Here is a 14,152-nt window from a genome sequence, read left to right on the forward strand (position 1 = left end):
CCAAGGGTTTCTAGTGTTTTCTTTGGAGGCACAGATCCCTGAGAGTCTAGCGATGCCGTTGACCCCACCTCAGAGGAAGGCACACATAACTGATTCTGTACACATTCAAAGTTTCTCTAGCCTGGGAGCACACCCAGGCGGAGGTAAGATCCCCTGGTTATTAGTATGAGCGAGAAGCAGAGAAACAGGCCCCTCGGAGAAGCGGCAGAAGTATACAGCTCACCTTTACACCACGATCACCATGTCTCTTTTTGTATATAAGGTCTGTTGACACCAAATTCACATCTTTATACATGTATTTTGTATGATGAGGGCCATGCATTAGGAATTGTAATGTACACACACAAAAAAATCCATAAGAGAGCTCATGTATATGGCATAATTTGGCACGAACATACTCTATATACAGAGTTACGAAAAATTGTGCTGTGAATGGATAATTATGAATGTAATGCATTCCACTATTGTCATGTATGTAAGAAATAAATAAAAAAAACACAATCTAAAAGAAAGAAAAAAAGAAGTATATAGTTCAATAATATGTAAGAAATTTCTCCAACACAGTAGCAAAACAACTTAACAACCCAATTTAAAACATGGGATAAAGACTCGCCTCCTGGGGCCGGGGATGTGGCTCAAGCGGTAGCACGCTCGCCTGGCATGCGTGCGGCCCGGGTTCGATCCTCAGCACCACATACAAACAAAGATGTTGTGTCCGCTGGAAACTAAAAAAACACATAAATAAAAAATTCTCTCTCTCTCTTTCTCTCTCAAAAAAAAGAGAAAAAAAAAGAGACTCGCCTCCTAAGATACACAGGTATAGGAAAAGATGCTTGACGTCAATCACCGGGCAGCAGGGAAACCCCAATCAGAACCACAAGGCACCATCACCTCCTCCCTGTTAGGATGGATGTTAAACAAAAACCAGGTGTTGGTGAGGCTGTGGAGAAATGGGAGCTCTCGGGGGTTCACCGCAGTGTTAGTCACAAGAGCCAAGATGTGGAAACAACCCATGTGTCCATTGTTGGATGAAGAGCTATAGAAAATGTGGGGTAGAAATACAATGGAATACTACTCGGCCTTTAAAAAGAAGGAAATCTTATGATGTGACAACATGAGTGAAACACCAGGATATTTTGCTAAATGAAATAAGTGAGCCCCGGGACAAATGATGTGACTCTGGGGCTGGGGTTGTGGCTCAGCGGTAGAGCGCTTGCCTAGCCCGTGTGAGGCCCTGAGTTCGATTTTCAGCGCCATATAACGTCCAACTAGAACTAAAAAATAAATTTTTTTTTAAAAAATGTGTGATTCTGCTTCTGTGAGCTATCTAAAACTGTCACTCATGGGGCTGGAGAGCAAAATGGTAGTTCTGGGTGTGGGTGGCGTGGTGATCTGCCCGTCAATCAGCAAATCCCAACCTGCGAGCTGAGTAACTTCTAGGAGCCGTGGTACCGCATCATCGCTGTTGCTAAAAGTACTGCGCTGTACGCTTAGCATTTTGCCAAATGTCGATCGTGTTTAGAGTTCACACCACAATAAAAGAAGGGGTGAGATCATGAGTGATCGGCTGGTCCAGCTGAGAAGCCCAGCTGAGAGGCCAAGTCCTCGCCCACAGCCACCCAGGAGGTGGTACACCTTTGGCCTCTAGCGTCACCCGAGCTGCTCCTCACGGGCTGCACGGGAAGGCCTCAAGAGGCACAGGCACACCGCACACCCCAGCTGTGGCTCCAAGTGCTGCTAGGGCTGTGGTCAAGCTGCCCTCCCTCACATAACCAGGACTCTGGCCTTCCTCTCCACCTGAGGCCAGCGGGCAGCAGACCCCACCTTGATGAGCGCTCAGCACACAGTCCAACCCCCAGAAGTCCTCCTAGTTTTAAAAAGGGTTCATCTGTAGGATTAAGAGACGCCCGGCCCGGGAAGGGTACTCGCATGGGAAGGGAGCTCCGGTGAAACGCCACCCGTTGACTGACCTCCGTGTCCACATGAAGCACACCTATCCCTGGCAGCACCAGCCTCGCCCACTCTTGAATCACCTGCTGTTAGTTCCCCACACCTGGCCAGCCCAGAGTGATCAGAGGAGGTCATTAGCCTCCCCAGAAAGGGGAGGGTGACAGGTTGGCAATGACTTCCAAGTCCCCTGGCCTCACCTGGCTATGCCAGGGATACAAACCCCTTTTCAGAGGGGCTTTTCACCTCTGAGACACTGAATGGAACGCGAGGACCCCACCTCAGTCCCTTACCACTTGCACCTGCGCGGCACCTGCACCACTTGCACCTGCAGACACACCCCTAGGAGGGAAACCGAGTACACGTGGGGACACCGTCATTCACACCTGCTCCCCAGCAAGAAGAGCCTCAACCAGCAACCAGGAAATAAGTTTTACCAAACCTCCAGGCAGGCGCAGATCAGCTCAGGGCTCAGGTAAGGCGGGGGATGAATGGCAGAGGCTCAAGCAGAAATGGTACCCAGTCCTGTTGCACCCTGGGATTCAAAGACGAGGCCAAGGTTTTGAAAAATATAAAATTTTAATAAAGGCTACATCTCTTAATTACAATAATTATTGTACCAAGTAATTTTCCTTAAATGAACTCTTTATAATGCATAATTTACAGTATAAGTAGAACAAAATGCCATGACAAAAGTCATTGAGTACAAGACTTGTAATAAAAAGGCATAAAATATATTTATACATAAACCCCTTTCAAAAATTAAGGGAAGCTTGAGCCCTCAATATAGGGCGACACACAGGGGCTCCCGTGCAGGTACAGGTACTGTACTGATTCAGAGTCAAGCACTAGAGATAGTGGATTAATACTCTTTTGCCGTACACTATATACAGACGTATGGTACAGGTGACAAGGGCGGACAATGTACACATTAACTTAACACAAACCCCAACACGGTGAAGGTGTTGGAGGAGAGGTGCTGCTAGGTCTCCCTGCATCTGGATTGGCAGGGTGGTGGCAGGGGTGGCGAGAGTTTCCTGAATGGCTGTGGTCCAATTGAAAAAGACCAATTGAAAAAAAACCAGAACTGTCACTTCAATACAAGCACAGCTTGAACCACATGGCAGGGATCCCTGCAGCCCCAGCCACTGGGCCCAGGGCTGAGAGAGGCTACAAGATGTGGGGCCTCGGTCCCAGGGTGACTCTGCGGCCCCAACAAGGCACCCCCTCCCTCCACGATGGAGCAGCTCATCCAACGTGACCACCCCAAAAAGGCGATGTCGACACACAGCCAACCCTCAAGACCTTTATGACAAAGCAGCACAGGGATAAAAAAAATGCACCAATTTCTGCATGTGTCAATGGTAGGGCACCATTAAAAAAAAAAAAAAGATGTCCATCCTCCCCGGGAGAAAGGCAGTGCAAGGTGCAATTCCTTCTTCGCTAAGAAACCATCCGTGCACTCCCAGCTCCACTCCTAAGTGCAGACAGAACGACTGAACTTCCCCTCTCCCTTCCGTGTTTAAAGCAGCATATCCATAAACTGAGGCTGGCGGCAATCAACTGTTCAATAAATATCAGTAAGGACGCCTGTTCAGGTAAGCTACACACAGCTTCGCTCAGTTTATGGATTTCAGACCCCTAGGAAGTCATATATTATGTATGGCAGTCTCTCCAACACAGTCAGCATCTTCAACAGCCACGAGTGGTCATGTTTTTAATAAATAGTTCAGGCTTTTCTTATCTCAGTACCCAGCTCATGAATAATGAAAATCAACCTCCCCCACCCTCCCGAAGGCCCAGTGGCCAATGCTTCCCCAGAGTTAGTCTTCTTCATTGGTTTAATTTTCCTTCAAAATGTCGTGTGGCTGTTGCTTAGGTCCAAGACAGGGCATGCGGGCCCCAGCTCCACGCTTCGCCAGAGGCTCAATCGATCCTCTCCACTTTGCCCAGAATCCTGCCCTCGTACATGGGGAGCACCGTCTCGTCGTCCCAGATCTCCTCAAACACTGCTCCACAGGCGAACTCATCACTTGCTTTTTTGAAGTAATACCTTAGAAGGAAAACAGGACAAGTCTGTTGAGACTGCACCTTCCCGAGGAAGAGCCAAGGTGTGCCCCAGCGACAGCAGGTAAGCTGGCAAGTCGCTCTCCTCCTCTGATAAGGGGCAGGTGGGGCGTCTGGCCAAAGGGATCAGACACACGGGGGAGGCTGTCCCCCCTCTGGGCCCACCCCGGCCTCTTCCACCAGTGCCTCAGAGGCTGCGGCCTTCAGCTCACACCTCCGCTGCCCAAGGCCCACGCGACGTGGGAAGCAGAGCTGCTGCTTTCTCCCGTTTTGGGGAGGGAGAGAATGGGAAGGGCAAATGCCGGGGTTTATCTGCAGTGGCAACCAGGCTCCGTGGAGGGTGTCTTTCTGACAGAACTGGACTCAGGTCCGGGTTTGGCCAGCCTAACAAGGAGCCTGCACCCACAGGCATCTGCAGAAGGCAGACTTGCAGCTGGTCCGTCAGTCCAGAGGCTGCTCGCCCTTCCCACCTCCTGGGCCCAGGGGCGATGGTGCCTGGCACAGCCACGCAGAAGTGCCAGCCAGCTCTGGACCTGTCCCAGTGTCCAGAACAGAGCACTGGCCCCCCAACACCCTCCCCCTGGTCTCCATGTTCCTGCCTCCTCTCCCCTGCTCCCCGCTTCTCTGTTGAGTCAGGCCCCTCTGAGCACTCCCAGGCCTTTCTCCTAAAGCTGTGTGACTGCACAAACCCAAATGGTGGCCTCTCTCTGGAAACCACTGCTGTCCTCAGCCAGGCCCTGAAGAGGAGACCAGTAGGGCCTCTTGGGAGACCCCCTCAGGCGGCTCAATTCACCCAGCCCTTAAAGGTCCCGGTCCCCTAGGGGCAGGAGCAGCCTCTAAAACCTAGGATTCCTCTCAGGGTTATGCTGGGTTTTGTTTGTTTGTTTTGCCTTTTCTCAAAACAAACAAAAAAATCAACTGCTTTGCTAAGAGCTAAACTTCTTCCTGTCTAATGAGGGTGAGCCAAAGGCTTTCTCAGGAGATAGGGCGAAGTCCAAGGAACAGCTGGGTCCAGTCAGCGCCTCTGTTCCAGCGCTCTGGCCAGGGGGAAATGCTTCACGTCCAGGGGAGCAGGTCAATATTCTTGGGGAAGCTTTCAGAGGAGATTGGTTAGAAAACGTGGAGGACCTCTGGGCGGGGACAGCAGAAAGTCTCTTTGCCCTAGGCACCCATCCCAGCCCCCAGGCAGCCCCAGCTCTGACCCCTCCAGGTCCACCAACCTGGGCTCTCAGCACCTCTGGGCAAGCTCCCAGCGACCTCTTACACACTACGACCTCCTCCAGAGACAGGAGAGGCAAGGCTCCCCGCCACCCGGGGCTTCAAACGCGCTGCACTGCCCTCATTTTCTCCAAGAAACAGGCTTTTCCACTGCAACATGCTTTATGTGGCAAACTCGGCTTTCTTCTGACATCTGGCACCAATAGCGTCTGGCACGTCTGGAAGGACTGTTTGCTTTTTGAACCCCTGCCACGTTGAGATTACTCAACAGCCCAGGTCCTCACTCCACAGCCCCAACCTCGCTGGGCCTTTTTATTGAGGGGGGTGGGGGTGCAAATTGAGATGTTGGGGCCCACACAGCACTGGGGGTAAGGCCTGGCACTCCACCCCCACCCCACCAGGAGGGCACTGAATCCAGCCCAGGCCCTGCAGAGATAAAGCAGCTAGGAGGACCTTCCCACAGCCTGATCCAATCAGGAAGGAATCTGAGAGTTGACCATTTGTGCAAGTCTTTGTGCATTAAAGGGGAGGCCGGGCTTCAAAGCCAGGCTTATTAAATGTGCCTTAGGAAAAAAATCAGGGCCAGATGTGGCCCGAGTGGCTGACTGCACCTTCCCTGCAAGGCCTGCTCCCTGCTCTGTGGCTCCTCTCCCCTGAAGGTCACCTGTAGCTCCCCTCAAAGTCCAGCCGAGTCAAAGCCGAGATCAAAATGAATCCCTGGAGGGGCACACTTGTGTAATTAGTTTCACCTGTGTCTCCTCAAGATTAAAAGAAGCAGCAGCCAGGCCTGTTCCCTGGTCCCTTTGATAACTTCTCAGAATTGTCTCTTCCCAGGTATTAAAGGGAAAGATCTAGGCTCAGCTACACGCCCTGCTGGTCAGTCACCTCCATCCCCTCCCTCTCCAAAGGAATGACTGTTGGCCCCTGCCCAAACTCTCAGATGAAGATGACTGGTAGAGCCACACAGAGCCTGCTCTGGAGGGGAGGATGGCTGGACCCTGTCCAGGAGCCCAAGACCCCCCGCCACCCCAACGCCACCCCTACAGGTTGCTGAGCCCTTCACCCCCTGGGTCTGGAGGCAGGATGTGCGAGGATGCCTGCTGTGACCCTGCACAGGGCACACAGCTGAGGAGGTGGCACTCCTTCCTGGGTGCAGATGCACTGAGTGAGCACCCTCCCAGTGCCTCTGGGATCCTGGACACAACTGAAGCAGAGCCCAGCTGTATTCTCTCGGGAAAAAGACCATGGACAAAGGGCAGAGAGCTCTGCAGAACCTGCTCTCATTAAGAGGAGACAAGTGAGAGATGGTCCAGGGTTGGCCCCCACTCTCCTCAGCTCCCGAACCCTCTCAAGGGCCCGGCAAGTTCAGTGTGGCCTTGCCCAGGGCACTTCCACTCTGCAGATGAGGAAAGGGGGCCAGAAGTTAGGTTCCCATCCGGGGCCCATCAGGGAGAAGGCGTGAGAGCCCAGCAGGAAGGGTGGCCAGCCCTGTTCGCCTGTGCCCACCCACACTCCCATTCCTTCCTCCATGGCCTGCGGACTCTTCCTTCCCTGGTCTGGGCCTTCTCTTGAGCTTCTACTGTGGAGACCTCTCCAACCTGAGCCACAAGGAGAGGTGCCTTCAGGTTCTCCTCCACAATCACCCTGCCCCACACCCGCAAGGTCCCGGACCCTCATGTCAGGCAGAGCCTCCACCCCAGGGACAGCCCTGGCTCTCCTGAGGAGGCAAACTGCTGCCCTTTTCTCCCCAGTCCGTTCACTTGGAGGAAAAAGCCCAGTCAGGTCCCCAGAGAACCCCAAAGCAGCCTCCCTCTTTTGGCTACTGCTACCACTGGGTGTGTGTGTGTGTGTGTGTGTGTGTGTGTGTGAGAGAGAGAGAGAGAGAGAAACAGAGACAGAGACAGAGAGGGAGAAGGAACCAAAAAGCCAGCAGCCCCTGAAGGGCCTCCCTCTGAGCCCGTCCCTCCTGCCCCGCCCAGGGCAGCTGCTCCAGCCTCTGGCTCTGGGTTCTGAGCAAACAAACTCTAGAGCAAAAAAAGCCACAGGACTCTTACCTATAATTTCCCTTCTTGCTGAGCTGCTCTTTAAAGTGGCCCAGGGTCAAGCTCTGAGCCTTCAGCATCCTCCTGTACGGGATTTCTTCTCCACAGAAAAAGTAAGTAACAACCAACTCACTGGCCTGGAGCGCGTGGACTCCTGCCAGTTTCTTTGGCTCTTTGTGACTGAAAATAAGACGAAGTGCAGAAAGTTTAGCATCTCAAAACAGACACACGTTTAAAGACACGCCACGCATACCCAGGCAGGACAGGGTGTCCTGACACTGAGGCTGGAGCGCAGGGCCCTCCTGTCAGAGGTGGCCGCCTCTGGTGGACACACAGTCCAGAATCACACGATCTGCACAGCGCATGCAGGAAAGGAGGTTTACCGTCCAGCTGTAAAATTGGTATCATCTTCCTCAATGCCACATGGAGGGACTCCATGCAGGTTAGTGCAAATGGGGGGTTTGCCAATGAAGGCAAGAGAGAGGAGAAAGAATCGGAGCTACTAGGCTCATCCCCATTAGGGAATGCTAGGAGGTGAACCTCCAGGGCGGCTTCCACCTGAAGCCCACCTAGCGTTCTGACAGAAAAAACACAACTCAAGTAGCCCAGTCATTTCAGCAATCCCATTTATCCCAAGGTTTTGTAATTTTAAAAGTAACAACAACAACAACAACAATAATGATACTAATAATAGGCTGCTGGTGCCAGATAGCTGGTAGCCGAAAGGCCAACCAATGACAACAATGGGTGGGTCCAGGAAGATGACTTATTCAGGACTTCAAATGCCCACTGCTCAGGATGAAGTCGTCTAAGAAATCAAACTTTAGACCATTTTAAATGCCCATCCTATAATTAAACTGAGCCAGACTTCTCATTCTACTCTTATTGAAAAGGATCATGGCTCAATTTTGGAGAAGACCACATAAAACAAAAAGATGCCCTTGTCAGTTATCTGCAACAGTAGAGAACCTCTCTCCTGTTCAGGGGTGACACGAGATGCTTCTCATACCACTAACTTACAAGTTCAATGGGACAACTTTGCTTCTGCCCATGTGCTAAGGGCTTCAGGTCCTAGCTGTTCATTCCTATGAGCCCCAAAAAACCCGGGTTGTGATGCAGTTCTTAGTACTGACATGTTTTCCGGGATCCTCACTGAGTGCAACATCTATATTTACTGTTGCTCATCACTGGTGTTAAAATCAAGATGATTTTATATGCTGAAAAGAGTTTTACAAAAAAGTAATTCTAGCCGGACATGGTAGTGGTACACACCTGTAAACCCATGACTTGAGAGGCTGAGGCAGGAAGATTCCAAGTTTGAGGTCAGCCTCAGTAACTTAGCGAGACCCTAAGCAACTTAATGAGACCCTCTCTCAAAAAGTAAAAAGGGCTGGGGATATCACTCAGTGGTTAAGCACCCCTGGGTTCAATCCCCAGTACCAAAAAAAAAAAAAAAAAAAAAAAAGTAATTCCAGATAACAAGTACCCGGAAATGAAAGCCACTCAGCACATCTCAGTAATGCTGGGTAAAGACACTCACTCTTCTGGAGCCAGGCTTGGGTTGGAGAAGGGCATGGCTCCTGCCTGACCAGTGGCCAAGTGGTTCCTGTCTCTCTGCTGACTGGCCACACAGCACCTGAGGACACAGCCAGGGCAAAGGCATTATGAGATGCACAGCTGTCCCCAGGGCAATTGAAAACAGAGAGAAAATTACTCTCCTTGGCCTCCTGAAGAAACATGTGCCCAACCTCCATCCCTGTGACATCCAACCAAGGCCCTATGTTAACAGGGGCTACAGGAGGCCTGCCATGTCTATCAGAACAGCCATCCTGAACCCCAGGGAGTCCAGGACAGGACCAGTCATGGCTACTTACACATTCATCTAACCCACCTTAAATGATCAAGAGACATTCATAAGCAATGGGATTTGTGAGGACATGCTGAAACTCACCCTCCCGCTCCTAGGTGTCACTTGCCCAGCAAACAGATCCTGCTTCAACTGGCAGAGTGATCACAACTAAACAATCAATTTCCAGAGGGTAGAAAGGAGGCTCTTACTCAGCCCCAAGCAATCCCTCCCCTCACAGGAGGGCCTAAGCACAGGTAGCCAAGAAGGGCCCTTCTATCAGCAACAGGCCAAGTCTCCACCTCAAAACCCAACCCCTGCCTCAGCCTCCAAGGCCCCTTGCACTCACCTCTGCTTTGGGGGCTTCGACACCTCTGCCAGCCTGCGGCAGGCCTCCTCTAGCTGTGCCAGAGTGTTGGGTGGTGTCAGGGGAGGCATTGCAGGGTCCTGGGTAAAGGGATGGGGGCGGGGAGCCGGCCGGGGGTGCCCGCTGCCACCCCACAGATGGTGCCGGCTGACTCGTTCACCTGAGGACCCACGGGCAGACTCCAGTGGGTAGGCCTTTTTTGTGCTTTGGGCACTAAGTGAGGAATAAGAGAAAGAAAGAAAAAAGAAAGAGAAATTAGGTTAGAAAAACTGGAAAATGTGACTTCAATAGAAACTTGTGTATTCTGCTGAGAGAGGGAGAAGAAGAAAATAACTCTACCATAACACCAACACGGGTCATTGCCAAAACATGACATTTTTGTGGTCTGCCCAGTCCAATGTCTAATATTAAGAGGGCAGGAGCAAACAGTCACATTTGTTTTCCCCACTTCAAAAATAGCCATCCCCACAATACCTCCCCACGGAGGCGGCTGCCCGTGTTTACCTATGGGGCTTGGGCTTGCTCTGCCGCTCACTCTCCAGCATCCACTGCCAGACATCCTGCGACCTGTCTCCTTCCTCCCCGGGAAGCTGCAGGGCCCCAGCTCCACCAGGGGCCCCTCCTTCCCTGGAGGGCAGGGCCGGGCCGGGCTCCGTGCCTTTCCCGGTTCGTTTGGGCAAGGTACTGCCTCTGCTGCCACTGTGGAGAACCAAGAGCCACACTCAACCCAGCCAGCCAGTTAAGCCTCCAGGACTCTGCACCAGGCAGTCAGCAGATACAGCGCGAGGAGGAAAGACCGCCCGTGCACCTGCCACCTGCCACCCTGCAGCCGCCTCTGCCTACCTCCCAGAAGCCAAGTGCCCAGGACCTTGGACCCCACCTCCTACCCGTCCAGTGCCTGGGCTGACAGGGAAGCTCCACCCAGGACATGCTGGACTCCTGACACTCACCCAAACTGCTCCCCAGGGATGGGCTCTGGGGCCTTGGGGTGGCTCTTGCATTTTGCGTAGCAGTAATACTCGCTGCCCCCAGGGCAGAAGCAGTGCACCCTCTGTGTGGCCTCTGCCTCGATCTCCTCCTTGGTCTTGGGGATGGCATGGTGATGGATGTAGTGGTGGTGGACGTGCTTCGTCATCTGTTTGGTTGTGAAGCCCTTGCTGCCGACCAGTGGGCAAGCAGCTATGGGGGGCAGCTTGCCCCCGGGTGGGAGGAGGGAGTGGTACTGCTGGTGGTGGTGGTGGTGGTGGTGGAGGTCGGGGGAGCGGGAGCGCGGGCTGTAGCGGCCCATGCCGGGTGACTGGCAGCCAGGGGTCTTGAGGACTCTAGACAGGTGGTCGTCCAGAATCGTCTGCGGGTCTTCCTCGTAGCTGCCAGAGGGCAGGAGGGACAGGGGGGGCTGGGCAGGCGCCCCCTCCCGCGAGCTCAGCGCCTGCTCGGACCCCTCCTTCTCTTCGTCCTGGAAGGGGAGGCAGCAGAGGGGAGGTGACCCAGGTGGCAGGTGGGACCCCAGCTTCTCACCCACAAGGGCGCCAGCATGCGCTTGCGCACACGGAGGGGCGCTACCTCGCGGATCTGCTGCAGCCTCTCCTCCAGGCTGTGGCGGCTCTCCAGCTCCAGCTTTAGCTTCTCCAGCCTCGAGATGAGCTCAGCCGCGAAGGCGGCAGGTTCCACGGGCGTCATCTCTTTGGGCAGGCGGTGGGTTCTCTAAGGAGGCGGGGGAAGGGACAGGCACGCTTAGCGGCCGGCCGGGAGGGCACAGGCGATGGGCCCTGGCCGCAGCGGGGCCAGGGAGGCGCCCCGTCCCCACGTCTGGGTGGAGAGCGATTGGCGAGGCGGCCTGGGCTGCTCGGGATTTTTATGTGCGGGCGCCGCGGCCTCATGGAGAGCCATGGTCCCCACCAGCGTTTGCCTTGGGCAGGAGCAGTTGGTCGCACTCCGAGAGGCCCTGCTTGTTCTCTCTGTAGTACAACCAGCCCATCAGTAGCTACTCTGAAGTAGAAAATCTTCAAAGACTGTTGTCAAACATCAAAAAAAAAAAAAAAAAAAAAGCAGCCCTCTGAGGTGGGGAGGGGAGAGAAACCAACTCAAGGAATAAAAAGTAGAGGCTAAACAGAAAGGGAGTTGGAAATTAAAAAAGTAAGATTGGAAAGGAGGTGGGGGGGAGGAAAAGGGGAAAAAAAGAGTCCAACGGCCCCAGATCAGAGAAGAAGTGGTAATTTATTTCCTGGCCGCACACTGCGCACCTTTGAGGTGGTGTTGTCTCCGCACTGTCCTGGATCTCCCCGTTTTTCCCCTCCCCTCCTCCCTATCTCTTTGTACAGAAAATGAAGAAAGCTGCTGCAGGCGAGGAGCAGAACACTGCTGAGCTCGGCTGCCTGAAGCTGATCTATCAAGGGAAAAGGGAACATCTCCAAATCAAGTGCAGAATATAAAAAGGCACCGAGAACGCCTGCCAAAAGCAGCAAACAGAGAGGACCCCCACCGCCCAGCTTTCTGTCCTTTTTCTGTCATCTTGCTCCCCCCCCACCCCCCACCTCTCCACTTGTTCTAACCCCTTCTTCCTCATCTCCCTCTTGCTCTGCCGGCTTCTTTGGGGTGGGGGAGCAGAATGCCAACTTGCAAAAAAAAAGGCCAGCATCTCCCCAGCTGAAGAAACGGGCCTTGCCACGGCAACCACTTAGCTTCAGAAACCTGAAAGGCCCCCGGGTAGATGGCCATTCTCACCAAGGCGGGCTCCACGCAGCCCAGCCCCCATCAGAGTAAGGCCTGGTGGAAGAAGTCGATTTGCACACCCCAGGACAAAACCATCTAATTTACAAGCCTGGGCAAGAGAACTTTCCATTGTTAACATACATGCCACCACCACCCCAGTCAGAAATAGCGGTCATCCACATTACTGCATGGGCAAAAAGGGAATTCTGGAGCACACCCGCCCCCCACCCCAATTAGTTAAGTGTTCTGATTTTAAGACAAAGTAAGCCTGCCCTTGCCTGTGACAAGTGTTCAGAGGAGAGCTGTGGTCTGCACTGATGCCACTTAGGATTAGCACTGGATGTGCTGATTTTCTTAATGTCTGAAGCTGGCAGATACCTGCTATAAGCTGGGTGCTCTCTTCCCTTCCCCGAGGAAGGGTGTCCTTGCATCCTGGATCTCAGGACATTCTGAGAGGCAGATCCCTGCTTAAGGGGTAGCTCTGGAGTTCAGGGGGCCATGTACCAACTGCTTTCAGGGACATGTAAATAAAAGGAAGGTTCCAGAGAAATCCTTTACCCACTACCTTAATCACAGGAAGAAGTTGCTCATGGGACCCTCACCTCCAAACACTTCATTCCTTCACATTTGTTTGGCAGAGACTCATCAGCAGGTACTAACCCAGCTTCTGAGGTTTGAAACAGGCAAGAGAGAACAGCTGACTTCCAGGGCTTCAGAAGTTAGTAAGGGAAATGGCCAAATAGATAAATGGATCTCTGAAATGACCGAGCCATGCATCAATGCAATAAGAAGTCCCAGGGACAGGCTTTCCTTCCAAAGGAGCAGATTCCTCTAAACTCCCCATTCGTGCACTCTATCAAGTACTCACTGAGCACCTGCTATGTTTCAGGAAGCCTTGTTAGTCTGAATACAGAGTGCACAAAACTCCCTGCCCTCAGCAGGCTTCCATTTGCGTGGGAATGCAAATGACTTCATCGTGCAGTCATCTCCTGGCATTGCTTAGTTTCTGGAAAGGAGCTAATCTGGTTTCTTTCTCATAGGGAACTTTCCCTTTTGCAATTCAGAAAATGTAAAAAAGATTCAAAACATACGTCATCTTGAACCTCATCACTACATCACTGTCACCACACCCCACAGAACCATGTTCTGCCTCTCATGCTGCTCTTCCCCTCTCTCTTTCCCCTAGGGGACCTTAAGTACATACAGCTCTTCCTTTCCTGTACCTCCCCACCCCACTTCCCATCCTTTTCTTCAGGACTCAGCTCTGGAGAAAACTGCCACCTCCCCCCTGAAATCTGTACTCACCGGGAAATGAGGTAGGGACACCTGGCCATTGGCCTTCACACTGCGATGCATTTCTCTCTGGAGCTGTTTCTTACTCCCCATACGGTAAGGAGGGATTCCATCTCTGAGGAAAAGAAAAGGACATGACCCATTGGCTCACAGGGATTACTGCAGCACGTGCGCTGACTTACACATGCTGTCCGGAGACCCCACCAGAGCACAGGGCCACACACTTCCACAGGAGAGCACCACACACTGCCAGACCTGATCAGTGTCCCCACGGGGAAAGAGCCACCCAAGATCAAGTTGCCAAACCAACTCCAAATCCTGCCCATCAATCATCACTGGGAATCTGGCCCCCTCGAAGATGCAGAAGCATCAACTTGAAAGGAGCTTAGGAAGTTCATGTCTCAGGCGGCTGTCTCAGAACTGGTGTGTCCTCCAGCCAATCCAATACAGAGCAAAGGCTTTCCTATTTTCAGGTGCCCCAAACAGAAGATTCTCAGGCCCCTTTGGTTCTCCCAACAGTCTGTTATTATTCCAATTTAGGAAAACAGAGCATTACAGATGGTGCTAGACCAAAAGGTTGGAGGGATGGGAACCAAACCCACAGAGGATAACCCAGGCATTACTGAAGGTGTGCATAATCTCCAGCAGTCAACTTCTCAA

General features: G+C 52.7%; 1 protein-coding gene across 4 annotated transcripts in view; it reads right to left on the bottom strand.

Moving 5' to 3' along the window:
* Window positions 1–2,551: 2,551 nt before the first annotated feature.
* Axin2 (axin 2) overlaps window positions 2,552–14,152 on the bottom strand; it is a 30,220-nt gene continuing 18,619 nt past the window's right edge. For 3 of the 4 annotated variants that reach the window (XM_076869670.2, XM_076869667.2, XM_076869669.2), the window contains exons 4-11: window positions 13,505–13,607; window positions 11,051–11,191; window positions 10,438–10,943; window positions 9,992–10,186; window positions 9,470–9,700; window positions 8,815–8,910; window positions 7,287–7,454; window positions 2,552–4,000 (exon numbers count right to left, since the gene is read on the bottom strand). In XM_076869670.2, the coding sequence (XP_076725785.1) occupies window positions 3,874–4,000; window positions 7,287–7,454; window positions 8,815–8,910; window positions 9,470–9,700; window positions 9,992–10,186; window positions 10,438–10,943; window positions 11,051–11,191; window positions 13,505–13,607 (1,567 nt within the window). In that variant the 3' untranslated portion in view covers window positions 2,552–3,873. The remainder of the gene's footprint in view (window positions 4,001–7,286; window positions 7,455–8,814; window positions 8,911–9,469; window positions 9,701–9,991; window positions 10,187–10,437; window positions 10,944–11,050; window positions 11,192–13,504; window positions 13,608–14,152) is intronic. The other variant, XM_076869671.2, reaches the window with a different exon arrangement.

This window comes from Callospermophilus lateralis, chromosome 11, assembly GCF_048772815.1.
Source record: "Callospermophilus lateralis isolate mCalLat2 chromosome 11, mCalLat2.hap1, whole genome shotgun sequence".
NCBI lineage: Eukaryota > Metazoa > Chordata > Mammalia > Rodentia > Sciuridae > Callospermophilus > Callospermophilus lateralis.